The sequence below is a fragment of the Euleptes europaea genome, chromosome 17, assembly GCF_029931775.1.
Source record: "Euleptes europaea isolate rEulEur1 chromosome 17, rEulEur1.hap1, whole genome shotgun sequence".
Lineage (NCBI taxonomy): Eukaryota > Metazoa > Chordata > Lepidosauria > Squamata > Sphaerodactylidae > Euleptes > Euleptes europaea.
In genome coordinates this window covers 24221167-24235354 of record NC_079328.1, presented here as the reverse complement: position 1 = coordinate 24235354, position 14188 = coordinate 24221167, and the positions used below count along the sequence as shown (strand labels likewise).

Here is a 14188-nt window from a genome sequence, read left to right as displayed (position 1 = left end):
GACCACCTTCCAAAACAGCCCTTTTCCCCAGGGGAACTGATCTCTGTCTCCTAGAGATCCGCTGTAATCTCACCACCTGGAGATTGGCCACCCTATGATTGGGCCTACATTGCTGGTGGGTGCAAAGAGTAGGGGCCGCTGGCTTGTGGGGTGGTCCTGTGCCTGCTGGCTACAGCTGAGATTTTACAATGTTGTGTGGTTGGTGGTGATACAGTGGCAGTGCTGAGGAGGAATGATGGCATTGGAGAGCTCAGGAAACCTTTATGGCATCCTGACCTGCGTCCTGGGTGCATGCTCCTTAATGAAGCTAAGCAGGTCTGGGTCTCATCAGTGTCTTGATGGGATAGGGTTGCCAACTGCCAGGTAGTGGTTAAGAAAACCTTGGAAGGAAAAGAAGCAGCCCAACTTGCGGCGCCTATGAACTTCATTATTACAGGCTGAAGAAGCGGAACCCTGAGAAAAACGTTTACAAATTCCGGAAGACGTTTCCATCTCATCTAGAACATCAAACATCTCATCAAAAAAACTGGAATTTTTTCCTTTGAAAGCGCCAAGATGCAACTCAGTCTTTTCAGACATTATTTAAGACTTTCTTATGTGTAACCTTTAAAAGTCTTTGTTTGGACTCACTAAGAAGAGTTACCAATATTGTGTGTATATAGAATTTATGTTTAGTTGTGTTTCTGTTTGCACTTCACTATTGTCTTCACTTTATTGTAATACACTGTTTTGATACTTTTGCATATAGAGCTACGTGCTGTCTTTTCTTTAGCATTCTTTAACTGCCAGGTAGTAGCAGGAGATCTCCTGCTAATTCAGCTGATCTCCAGCCAATAGAGATCAGTTCACCTGGAGAAAAATGGCCGCTTTGGCAATTGAACTCTATTGCATTGAAGACCCCCCTCTCCCCAAACCCCGCCCTCCTCAGGCTCCCCCCCCCCCCCAAATCTCTAGCTGGTGGTGAAGAGGGACCTGGCAACCCTATGATGGGAGAAGACCCCACCATATAGACCACCTCGGCTTCCATGAAAAGCAGGACAGAAATGTAACGTTGTGATTCCCAACTTGGCACCCATAGGCAGCAGTGTGCCCATCAATATGTTTCTTGTGATCACTCGGTGATTGGTTTCATTCCCCCAGGCAGCCAATTTGTGATGGCAACCACTACCTCTTCTCCTAATTCCCAAAGTGTTCACAAACTCCACATGGTTGACATCTACCATGATGTAAGAGATTAAATAAAAAGCTTAAATCATTGAAGAATATGGGTGGGGGTAAGGGGTGGGTGGAAGTTAAAGAAATTCCGATAGATACATACACATAGGGAAGGAAATTTTGTGAGTACTGACAACTTTTCCTGGGAGATCTGAAGAATCTAAAGTTTTCCCTTCTCTTAGCAGACTCCTCTTGGGAGATAACCACCCAAGTTTTGTCTTCAGTCTTGTGGGATTTGTAAATGGCTGACTGAAAATCCCACCCCATAGATGATTCTTCCTCCCCCTCTACAAACCATCTTTCCCAGAATCATCACCATATTTTATTATTTTAACTTTTTAATTTTTATTCAGAGCTGATCTTGTATCGAAATAAAGGTTTGATTTTTGAGTACTGACATGGAAGGAGAAAAAAGATATTCTGCTGGGTCATTCTAATTCATGACTATCTTAGCTGCACTGGCTCACATCCTTCTGGTATTATTAATTCAAATTGTGTTAGAATTAGGATGAGGACCAGTTCCAGAGCATGGTGAGGTTCGGCATTTGCTGGGATCTCAAGAGTCATAAGGATCTAAAGGTAAAGGTCCCCTGTGCAAGCACCGGGTCATTCCTGACCCATGGGATGACGTCACATCCCGACGTTTCCTAGGCAGACTATGTTTAGTGGGTGGTTTGCCAGTGCCTTCCCCAGTCCTCTTCCCTTTACCCCCAGCAAGCTGGGCACTCATTTGACTGACCTCGGAAGGATAGAAGACTGAGTCAACCTTGAGCCAGCTACCTGAAATGACTTCCGTTGGGATCGAACTCAGGTTATGAGCAGAGCTTGGACTGCAGTACTGCAGCTTACCACTCTGCGCCACGGGGCTCCTTATAAGGATCTACTTATCCCCAAATAGACCCTGTTCTCAGTTTTTATGGATCACCCCAGAAAGATGAGTAGCGCCATGAAGAAAATTCTCCAGACTGAAAGGTGTCTTGACTGAACCCCCTCCCTTAGATCATGGAGCCATCTCTGGATAGAATTAGCTCCAACTTCCACATGCTTAATTTTTCTAACCTGAGATTTTGGGTTTGCTGTTTTCCAGTCACAGGGCAAAGCATGTAATAACCTTCCCCCCAACCCCCCCCCCAAAAGGTCCACTTTCCTTCCAAGTTTGTATTCGCTGCCTTAATCCCCACACCTGAAAAATGTCCAGTCCAAATTTAATCCCACCCCATGTCATATCAGACACTGAAGCTTTTGATCCGCTTCACAACATACAGGATTTATTTGAAAGCTTTTTGACGTACGCTTCACATCTCTCAACTTAATAAAAAATCTCCAGCTGGCCTCAAGTGCAGCCTTCCCAAGAGGCAAAATGAAAAGTGACAAATTGTCTCGCTGCATTCTGGCCACGCGCAGAAGACTGAGGCGGAAATAGGATGGGTGTGTGTATGAGAGACACAGAGAGCGACTTCTGGCAAGTCTTGAGGAGAAGGGAGATGTCTGTGTGGGGGTGGGGTAAGGAGACATAACCAAGACACTTCTTGAAGAGAGACTGCTGATATTGTGGGCCCGGAGATTGAGGTTAAAGAGCAAATAAATACAATACTAAGAAATTCTGGTTGAAAAGGGAGTGTGAGTCATCAAAAGAATGAAATTCTGAGGCAACCTGTCTTGAACAAGAGGAGCCTCATTGGTGGAAAAACTGCACTGGATAAGTAAGTGAAGAGATTAATGGATTAAGAGGTGAGCGATCCATTCTGGAAGCTCGCCCAGCTAGATCAGATTCTTTGCAACGGTGATTACCCAGCATGGTGCCCATGGGCAGTGTGGTACCCACAGATGTTTTTCATGGTGTGCACTTCTTTCTGCTCCAAAGCAAAGAGCCGATCCTTGTTTTTCTTCTACCTCATTGGCAGAAGAGAGGCTTCTGAAGAACCCAGGAGGCATCATCTTTGTGTCTGTGCAGAGTACCCAGCCTTGTCTGCACTCTTCCAGTCTTATGTTTGGAGGCTGGTAGCTCATCCTCCTCTTCTGGCAAACAAGGCCTTGGGGAGTTCCGCATCTTACTCAATGTTCAGCGAATGGATGGCCCATGAGAACTTTTGGTAAGGCAGCCCAGCTTGGAATTAGAGTATGGGAATTGCCAACAAGGTCTGGAGGAACCAATGGAAAGAAGATAAGAGGAACCATGTTGGATCATACCAGACTTTCTTCTATTCTGGCATCCTGCACGAACAGTGGCCAACCGGATGCCTCCAGAAGGTCAACAAGTAGGGCATAGAGCACCAAGTCTCTCTCCCCCCCCATTGTTTCCCTTCCTTAGCAATGGTATTCAGAGGTTCACTGCCTCTGAATATGAAGTTTTCGTTAAGTCATCGTGCTAATAGCCATTGATGGACCTCCACTCCATGAATGTGCTGATTCCCCTTTTAAAGCCAACTAAAGTTCTTGCCATCACTACATCCTGTGGCAGTGAGTTCCATACGTTCATCACTCTGGGTGAAGAAATAGTGTTGTCCTCAATCTATTGCTCATCAAAGGGGAGAACAGTGGCAATGTTTGCTTGGACAGGCTCTTGGTATTTCATTCAAGATATAACCGATGCTGCAGGACTAGGAAAGAGATTCCAACTGCAAGCCTGGATCCAGACAACATGGTGAACTCACTGTGTTACTCAAAGGCCGTTTCCTGCAATTATGCGTAGGTTGAGGCAAGCGGAAGGACTAATTTTCCCCCGGGTGAAGCAGTCAGTTTTAAACTAAGGATGAATGAGAAAAGGAGCCCAAGGGCGCATTCCCTGATCTCCTTGGAGGAAGGGCAGGAAAAAATGATACAGATTCTAAACCAGAGTAAGAACATACCAAGGTTGAGGGAAATTTTGTTAGCTTTGATTTTTGAGCCTTGATGTAGTGAGAGGTCACATCCAGATCACCAACTACCGAAGAGGCAACAGGGAGAGGGACTCTTCCAAGGGCAGAGAGTAAACCTTTCAGGAATAACAGTGAAATGTGCCACCTTTGGGGGATTTATTCTGCTGCTGGATGCAGGGTCTCTCTCTCTCTCTCTCTCTCTCTCTCTCTCTCTCTCTCACACACACACACACACACATTTCTGGTAGCGATAAGAACATTTCCCAAATCAAGCTGGAAAGCCAGGAGGGTTTTTTGTTAGGGTTGCCAACCTCCAGGTACTAGCTGGAGATCTCCTGCTATTACAACTGATCCCCAGCCAATAGAGATCCATTCACCTGGAGAAAATGGCCGCTTTGGCAATTGGACTCTATGGCATTGAAGTCCCTCCCCAAACCCCACCTTTCTCAGGCTCTGCCCCAAAAACCTCCCACCAGTGGTGAAGAGGGACCTGGCAACCCTGTTGTGTGTTAATTTCAGGAGGCTATTTAGGGTGTTACTATGCTTGAATCATGCTGTATTAATTTTGTATTTCTGTCTTTATGCTAATTCCCACACCCTGCAACCAAACACTGCTGAACCACAAAGCTGCCTCGCATTGGTGGTGGACACTGGCACACCTCCTCTTAGGGTTCTACAAGTTCCATTTTTGAAAAAAATATCTGAGCTTCAATGGGGTTGAAAGCTTTCTGGTCCTTTTTCCACCATCTTGCTGTCCTGGCACTATGGTGCGCATGAATGTTCTGGCAGATGACCTGAAAAGCATCAACAATGCAGAGAAACACGGGGAACGTCAAGTTCTCATCAGGCCATGCTCCAAAGTAATTGTGCAGTTCTTAACTGTGATGCTGAAACATGGATACATGGGTGAATTTGAGATCGTCGATGATGACAGAGCTGGGAAAATTGTTGTGAACCTCACAGGCAGACTCAACAAGTGTGGTGTGGTCAGTCCCAGATTTGATGTCCGGCTAAAGGATTTGGAAAAGTCAAAGAACAACCTGCTTCCTTCACACCAGTTTGGGTACATTGCGCTGACCACTTCTGCTGGGATCATGGACCACGAGGAAGCGAGGCGAAAACATACAGGAGGGAAAATCCTGGGCGTCTTTTTCTAAACTTGTAAAAAATAAAAACAAAAAAGGCAGAAGAATTAATGGTTGTAAAAAAAGAAAAAAAAGAAAGCTTTCTGGTTCACCAGCTTAATTGGTCACCAGCTTAATTGGTTACCCTACTTCTACTTTCTAGTGGTTTTATAATACTTTGCACTGAGAAATATTTTCTGAATACAAGATCTCGGGAAACGTATGCATGACTACCAAAATATGGCTCATCAAGAGATTCAAGAAAATTTAATCTTGTTTCCTTCACCTCCCGGGCTACTTCCGAAACACTCTGTCAAGCACGGAGATGCTCCAGGCTTACCTTTCTTCAAGGTTTATTGAAATGGATCAATCTGTTTCCAGTGTAGTGAAGACAGGCAGAGTATTGAGATGTTGTTCAGGGCAGCAGAAGGGACACGAGGAACAGGCGCATCCATGTGTGCAAGTTATTTCCCATGGAGCAGGAGGTGATCCTGAAAATGAAGGTGTGTACCTTTTTCTCCCTGGTGCAGCACCGCAAACACTCCGCGCATCTTTACAACCTCATAAAGACTGTTTTGCTTCAATGCCACCAGTCATGTTCTAGGCATGATGGAGATGAAAACATGCAAAAAAAATTCTGGCTGGATTGATGCTATCATTTTATATGTGTGTGTGTGTATATATATATATATATATATGAAATACTAGACATGCTTTTGCAAGGTATCAATTTATGCTGGCTCTCGCCTTCGGAAGACATTATGGGCACTGCTTGAACTTGGGATTATGAAGACTGTAAAACAAGCGTCATAAAGATGTAATAGATTTCTGCCTTTTCCCCTCTTCTCTCGGTTCTCACTGAGGCCAGGCACAATCCACCAGGAAGTTTTCATGTGCAATTGCCAATGAAACGACTGGGGAAATGTGCAGGAGTACATTCTATGGGAAATATTTCCTCTCCAGAAAGTAAGGGGACGAAAGAATATTACTTTTTGGCAGGCAGCACCGGTTTCCATAGTTTTCTCCTTACACTGTAGGGATCTCCTCTGCAATCATTATTTTGGATTCCTTTCAATTTCATATGTGCGTATGGGGCAGTAAGGCAGTGGATTATAAAATGTTAAAAATAGGGCTATGTTGAGTGTACGCTTACAAACATGGGGGGGGGAGTTGAAATATTCCCCAAAGTTTTCCGAGCCGTTCCTTCTATACTGTTATTTGCATCTGTTTTGTTTCTGGTGTGTGCTGCTGTTCGGGGCCACCCCCCAAGTTTTCTCTTTCCCTGACTCATTACAGCCAGTCAGGGACCATATGGTGAACACAATGATGTCACAATGCTAAGAATCTGATTTTGCTATGTAACAATCCCCCACCCCCCAGACCCTTCCTGCTGCTACTCAGATGGGCAGCGGGATAAAAATGAAGAGGAAAACCACAGAGTTTTGCCCAAATGCTGGAGCATCTGCGGTGACATGCTGATGTCACTTCTGGTTGCCCAGGAAGTGTCATAGGCACATCACCAGTGATGTCCTTATGTTGCCCCTGTCTCGGTGCATCTTCTGCCAGTTGCCAGCCTTCTGCTGGAAGTCCTACCTGACAATTCCTGAGCATGTGTTAGGGCCATGGAATATCGAGGGCAGTTCAGCGTGATGGGAAAGGCCTCCGCCTGAGACCCCGGAGAGCCGCTGCCTGTCTGAGTAGACAATACTGACTTTGATGGACCGAGGGTCTGATTCAGTATAAGGCAGCTTCATGTGTTCATGTGTGTCAAATAAAGAAGGGAAAATATAGCAGGGAAGAGAAAATTGACCTGGTCAAATCCTCAACAGCTTATAATATCCTGGAGGTAGAAACAGTTTGGAGGATCCTCACCATGAGGCACACACATACCACACCTATTTTCCCTCCACCAGTGCTAGGGCGTTATATACTTTTAAGGGCTCTGTCTCGTTCGAAGCTGAAAAAGTTGGGGTGTGTGTGGATTATTAGGTTGGGGAGAAACTTGCTTCCTTTTGATCCTAATTCATTGCACTACCCAAAGGATTCTTTCAGCTGTGAAGGGGACAGTGCCCCTCACAGTTTACAATTGGCTTGCCATGGGTGGGGTGAATGAAATCAGGGTCAGGGGACTTGTGCCATTCAGTGTGCATCCCCAGCCTCAATTTCCCCTCCAAGATCTCTTGCAAAGTGTGGTGAGAGGTTTAAAAATGCCCTTCTTCTGAGCTGTACTGCTCAGGACCATGGCTAGAAAAGCAGATTCCTGACCTAAGTCATTGCTACTGGGCAATCGTGACAGAATGTGGGACTCTTCGCCACCAGTGGGAGGTTTTTTGGGTGGAGCCTGAGGAGGGCGGGGTTTGGTCTCCAGGTGACACAGATCAGTTCCCCTGGAGAAAATGACTGCCTTGTCCATTGAACTTTATGGCATTGAAGTCCTTCCCATCTCCAAATGTCACTCCCCTCAGGCTACACCCCCAAAATCTCCAGGTTATTCCCGACCCAGAGTTGGCAACCCTACTGCTGGGTGACCATGGGCCAGTCACAGTTCTCTCAGACCTCTCTCTGTCCATGCAGAGGCAGGTAATATAGGGTTGCCAGCTCCAGGATGGGAAATACCTGGAGATTTTGGGGGTAGAGCCTGAGGAAGGTGGGGTTTGGGGAGGGACTTGTCTTAAATGCCATAGAGTCCAATTGCCAGAGTGGTGAACTGATCTCTATCAGCTGGAGATCAGTTGTAATAGCAAGAGATCTCCAACTAGTACCTGGAGGTTGGCAACCCTAATTATCCTGCCTGCCTTCCACAGCACCTAATGTAATAGGCATGCTCCTCTGATCCTAGAGAGAACAGGTACGTATCATGACTGTTGGCTGGAGATCAGTTGTAACAGCAGGAAATCTCCAGCTAGTACCTGGAGGTTGGCAACCATACTCATAAAGGTCTGGGTCAGGGAAAGGAAGCTACCTCAAAACTCAGCAGCGTCGTGCAGTTGCACTATAGGAAGGATTTCCCAGTCTTTAATCTTTCCCACTTGCTTACGATTCCTCACAGCCCCCTAACTTGTTGCACCGAAGTGGAAAATCAAATATACTCAGCAATTAGTTGTGCATTCAGGGAATATCTTTATTGTATTGTTGCGCTTCTTTTGGCGAAGCCTCTGACAGCGCTTGACATAGCTAGTCCAGCATCACAGAATGTACAGGGAAACAGTAGTGTCTGCAGTACAGCTTCTGTGAAGGAATAAAAAGTAGTCATTTTAGTTGGCCTTCACAAAAGGATAAACTGAGGGGATGTGTCTGTGTGCGCATGTGCGCGCCATGAAGTCCTAGCTGACTTATGGCGACCCAGAAGGGTTTTCAAGGCAAGACACATTCAGAGGTGACAAACTGAGGACCTGGGAGGAAATCCCAGAAGATAGGAAAGCACGGGACAGAAAGGGACAGAATATGCCTGGGGGAGGGCTCTGTCACTGTCATCAGGACCGGCCGAAACTGCCAATGTCATTAGCAAGGGAGGAGGACAATTCCATCAATCTCCCTGTGGTAAGGATTCTAATTGTCCCCAAACCAATGGTCAGTGGAAGAACAGTGTGGCAGGAGGATGGATGATGTTGGCCATCTTCAAGACAGAACTGGAGGAAAGGTAGGCTCTAAATCAGTGGTTCCCAACCTTTTTTGGACCAGGGACCACTAGCACTTTTTTGTTCGGTGCAGGGACCCCAAGGTTCAAAATAAAAATTCTGAGAATTTGAAAATAAACTTTAATCATAACTGTTAGTTAAACATTAAACTTAGAATAATATTTGAATATATATTTTTATAATAGATAACTTTTAATTGAAAATATTAATTTATTATGGGTTTATAACTTTGTTTCGTGGACCTTAATTTAGTTCTCGCGGACCCCTGGGGGTCCATGGACCCCTGGTTGGGAACCAGTGCTCTAAATCTTTCAAATAAATCAATAAATGAGTTGAGAATAAGGACTCTGAAGGATAGGTGGGGTGTGTCTGGGATGCAGCCACACGGCAGCAGCAACTGCTGTGTTCTGCTTATCGCAGTGAAGCTGAGCTGGAACAGCTGCATGGAAAGTCCAGAGGATGAACGCATTTGCAGTTCGGTTTTTGTGAGGGAAGGAAGAGTTGTCAGCTTAGGGCCTTCACATAGGGGGCATGCTGAAAGCAGAAGTCCCAGAATGTAGTCCCTTCATCTCCTAGTGCTCCCTGAAGAGACTGGAAAGAAAAATACTACTGTCGTTCGGTTTCGCATATAGGTGCTAGGTGAAAATTAGTGCTCCGTGGTGAATTTCTCTCCTGAAAAGTGCTCCATGGCTCAAAAAATTTGGGAAACTCTGGTCTAGACTGACCAAGGAATTCTGCCCATTGTGGCTTCTACTGGCACAGTTGCATTGTATCATGACAACCCTAAGGGGGGGGGGACAGCAAGAGAGTGTGTGTGGGGGATCCCCACATTGATTCAAGAGAGTGTCTTGGCTGCCGGATCCTAATCTGGACAGTACTAACATCAACATTCACACAGGAGAATAATCAGGGGACAATGTTCTGGGAGTATTTTTTTTTTTAATTGAAATTATACCCCAGTCTCTGTTTTGACCAAGGCCAGGCTCAGAGCGGCTCACATCCGTTAAAATACAATCAACACATAGCGTATAAAAATCCAGTAAAACTCTAGTAATAAAGTTAAAATTTAACAGTAACCAATTTGTGCCTATTATTTGCACCCTGGTCCATGATGAGCCAGGAGAAGGCAATGGGGCCCTACTTAAACTCAATGTTCCCTTCAGCCCTACCCCAGCAGTGGCTTGCCACAATCCGTTCTGGCCAGGGTGTCTTGCAAGCTGCCACACCCCAATAAGAATAATTTGGTGGCCCTTAATTGGAATGTGATCCTGTTTCCCTGACGGAGAGGTCATCCTCCCCGTCTCGTTCAGCCGGCGGTATTTGCTCATTCTGCTGAGATTGACAGGCTGTTTCCTAATGACAAAGTCCTCCTGCCCCAGAGGTTAGCATCATTATTTCTTCGTCAGGCAACTCTTCCATAAAGATTTACCTGTTTCAAGGGTGGCTCTGAATGAAACATTGCACTATGAAAATAAAGCGGTGACTTTTTGGCCTTTCCAGCAGTAGCAGAAATGGAATCAGCTGTAGATTGGTGCCAAGGAGAGAAGGGTGAGAGAGTTGGCAGGAAAGTTTATTTTCCTAGGGTTATAACCTTTGGGCTGCAGCCCTAAACACACGTTATTTATTGATTTTATGTACCCCATACAACATTGTTGTCCCCTCCCCCGTTTTATTCTCACAACCATCACCCTGTGAGGTAGTTTAGGCTGAGAGTGACTGGCCCAAGCAGTCTACAGCAAGCGTCTATGTCAAAATAGGGCTTTGGATCTGGTCCAACACCCTAATCACTATGCCGTCTCAGGAATACTCCCCATTGAACTGTGCAGGGTTTCCTTCTGAGTAAACTTTGGCCTTTTATGCAGGGATGTTTCCCTGCGGTCACCCCCACTGACTACTGTGGGTGGGGTTGTGGCTCAGTGGTAGAGCATCTGCTTTGCATGCAGAAGGTCCCAGGTTCAATCCCCGGCATCTCCAGTTAAAGGGACTAGGCCAGTAGGTGATGTGAAAGGTCTCTGCCTGAGACTCTGGAGAGCCGCTGCTGGTCTGAGTAGATAATACTGACTTTGATGGACCAAGGGTCTGATTCAGTAGAAGGCAGCTTCATGTGTTCATGTGCTTCGGGGCTTCCTTTTGATTATGCATGCCCTTTCCACCCATCAGAGGTTGTGCTGCTCTCCCTGCATGTTTTGCCCGCATTTTCCAGGTTCTGGCTAAAACAGCATCTGGAAAACACAGGCAAAATGCGTGGGGAGAGCGAGGCAAACTCTGACACGTGGAAAAGGTGCGCATAATCAAAAGGAAGCCCCGAAGCAGTCGTTGGGGGTGACCATGGAGAAACGTCCCTGCATAAAAGGCCTTGCATATGCTTGGTCAGCACATCAGTTTAATCAGTGGCTCCAGTTGCCACCTGGAGTTTGGCAACCCTACTCTTCCCCGATTGCTCTCCCCACAATTATTATCAGGACTAGTTTTATAGGAGTACTTTCTTGAATGTTAATGTTTGATAAGGATGTCAGTACAGGGTATTTTATTTAACTGTATGCTTTATTTGTTGTCAACTGCCCTGAGCTTGACTTTAGTTGGGAAAGGGCAGGTTAAAAATCAAATAAACTAAATTAAACTAAACTAAAAAAACAGAAAAAGGAGCCAAAGCATCTTTTAAAAGACCCCTGTCTTTTTCTTCTTACTAAACACTTGCTTAAGTAGCTTAGGCATCATGCTCCAATGCTAATTAGGTCCCTTGACCAACTGCCTGCTTGGTTTTGCACATGGGTGATGGATAAGCTCCACTGAAAGCAGACATCTTTTGAAAGCAGCAGGTTATCTTTTTCCCGTACTCCAGAGAACAAGTGACCAAATGTTCGTCCAGACTGCAGCGGCAGCAACCACCTCTGCTAGGCTTTGCTTCAATACTACCAAGTCACCAGGTTGCCAATCCAGAGGCAAATGAGGGGTGTGTAGGGAGCCGTGCCTTTAATGGGGAAAGCATCCTAAGAGTTGAGGACTGACCCATCACCCCTTCCTCGGTCCAAGCATCCCACCACAGTAACAAAGTCTGACCCAAGTCTGTCAACCCCCACTCCTTTCTCCTCTTTCTGTCAGTTGTGTGGGTCAGGAACAAAGATCTCTTCCCGCTGCTGTTTCACTTGCCAAAGAAACTATCTGGAAACTGTCATCACAAGAAATGCACAAAAAGGACAGCAACACCTTTTCTGGAACAGACGGACCAAACTTGCAAATGGAATTATCGGCTTTTGAAGAGTGTGAATTTTTTTTCAACAGTCCAAAATAAACCAGTGATGGGCCCAAAGCGCCAGATTAAAAAACAAAACAAAAAAACACAATTTATGAGACTCTGAGAAGTTTAGGGATTGTTGTGCAAAGACTGGATTCCTCATGGAAAGACAGTAGGGCTTCTTTAAGATGACTGATCCCCGTTTCACTGATAAGCAACAAAGCTGATTGATGGCATCTAGATAACGGTTCATGCTATCAAATTCTCAACATAAGTTCCTGTTAGAGATCCTGAAGCAAATGCAAGATAGCTAACAAAACAGCCTTTGGTTCTTTCTATTTAGTAAGGGCTGGGCTGGGCTCTTAAAACACACCTGGAGCAAAATGAGTCAAGTGGCCCCTGCAGTGATAGACAGCCTGTAGGGGTCACTTGTAAGGTTGCCAGCCTCCAAGTGGGGGCAGGGAGCTCTCCTGCTTTTCCATCTGATCTCCAGACCACAGAAATCAGTTCCACTGGAGAGAAAACGGCTGCTTTGGAGGGTGGACTTTATGGCGTTGTACCATAGTAAGGTCCCTCCCCTCCCCAAAACCCACCCTCTCCAGGCTCTGCCCCCCAAATCTCCAAGCATTTCCCATCCCAGAGTTGGCAAACCCTAGCCACTTGGCTTGTATCCCATCTGCGGCAGCAAGGGCAATGAACTTAGGCCAAGCCTACATCTGTTGAGGTGGTAGTTTTAGGGTTGCCACCCTCCAGGTAAGGTCTGGAATTACAGCTATCTCCAGATTACAGAAATGGGTTGCCCGGGAAAGAATGGCAGCTTTAGAGTGTGGACACTATTTATTTATTTATAAAATTTGGGGCATAGGGCTGCCAGCATTGCCCTGGAATGCCATGAGATTTTGAGGGCAGTGCCTGGGGAGGGTGGAATTTGGGAAGGATGTGACATCACATCTTGGTGACACTCTAGGAATTTCCCCTAAACTCTATGACTATAGAGTAGGGTTGCCAACCTCCAGGTACTAGCTGGAGATCTCCTGCTATTACAACTGATCTCCAGCCGAAAGAGATCAGTTCCCCTGGAGGAAACGGCTGCTCTGGCAATCGGACTCTATGGCATTGAAGTCCCTCCCCTCACCAAACCCCGCCCTCCTCAGGCTCTGCCCCAAAAACCTCTTGCCGGTGGCAAAGAGGGACCTGGCAACCCTACTACAGAGACATGGGGAAATGCCTAGAGCATCACTATGGGGGTAATTTTGGCCATTTTGTCTTCCACTCCTCAATTTCCTGAGGATGGGCATTGGGGCTGAGGACAGGGGTTTAAATTCAAGCAAAAGCCAAGGCTTGAAGTGGGTTTGCACAGCTTGATTTTGCTGGTGATAGTTTGGAGTAATGTCTGAAAAAAAGCCATGGCTAGGCCATCTCCAGAGGCTGCAACACCTGGAGATGGGAGTGAACATGAACTGCTGGAAAAAAAACAGACACACAGCTGTAAACCATGGGTTGTGTACTGTATGTTCGGAGCCAACTACAGTTTGAGGGGATTTCTCGAGACCAAAACAGTTGTTAACAATGTCATGAGTCCACTGACTGTAGCAGGTGGACCCCCTCGGCAGGGCAACCGTGGCCCCCACAGCTTTTTCCGTGCCGGAAAAGGGAAGTCTGAAGCCCCTACTCTCCTCATACCATGCTCCTGAGCTGAATCGGGACCTGGTACTCTTGGGAATATTAGTTCCCTAACGTCATAGCCATCTGCCAAAAGAACATAGCCATTTCGGAAGAAATTGACTGGACTAATGTCTCAGGTAACATTTACTTTGGCCCTCAGTTAAGTCATTTTAAGAAGAAAAAGGAAGATGTAATGTTCTCCTTTATGTTCCCTTATGTTACTATAATCCCACCAGGGCCTCAACAAATAAATGAGAGCTCCCAATCTGCAAGCCGCCCACTGATTCCCTTTAATAAGTGAAATGAGCGCCCATCAATTAATAAGGGTTGCCAACTTCAGGTTGGGCAATTCCTGGTGATTTGGGATTGCAGCCTGGGGGAGGTGGTGTTTGGAGAGGGGAGGGACCTCAACGGGGTATAATGCCATAGAGTCCTCCCTCCAAAGCAGCCATT

At 46.1% G+C, this 14188-nt stretch overlaps 1 protein-coding gene and 1 non-coding gene across 2 annotated transcripts; both read left to right on the top strand.

Annotated features, from left to right (window-relative positions):
• The first annotated feature begins 4825 nt into the window (after positions 1 to 4825).
• Positions 4826 to 5269, top strand: LOC130489087 (40S ribosomal protein S15a-like). The gene has a single exon (XM_056862797.1). The coding sequence runs from the start codon at positions 4838 to 4840 to the stop codon at positions 5228 to 5230; it is 393 nt and encodes a 130-aa protein (XP_056718775.1). The 5' UTR covers positions 4826 to 4837; the 3' UTR covers positions 5231 to 5269.
• Positions 5270 to 10737: 5468 nt separating this feature from the next.
• On the top strand, positions 10738 to 10809 carry TRNAA-UGC (transfer RNA alanine (anticodon UGC)). The gene has a single exon. It is a non-coding gene; the product is annotated as a tRNA-Ala (tRNA).
• Positions 10810 to 14188: the final 3379 nt, after the last annotated feature.

Coding starts and splice junctions, on each gene's coding strand:
- LOC130489087 (XM_056862797.1), top strand. CDS start 4,838: ATGGTGCGCATGAATGTTCTGGCAGATGACCTGAAAAGCATCAACAAT.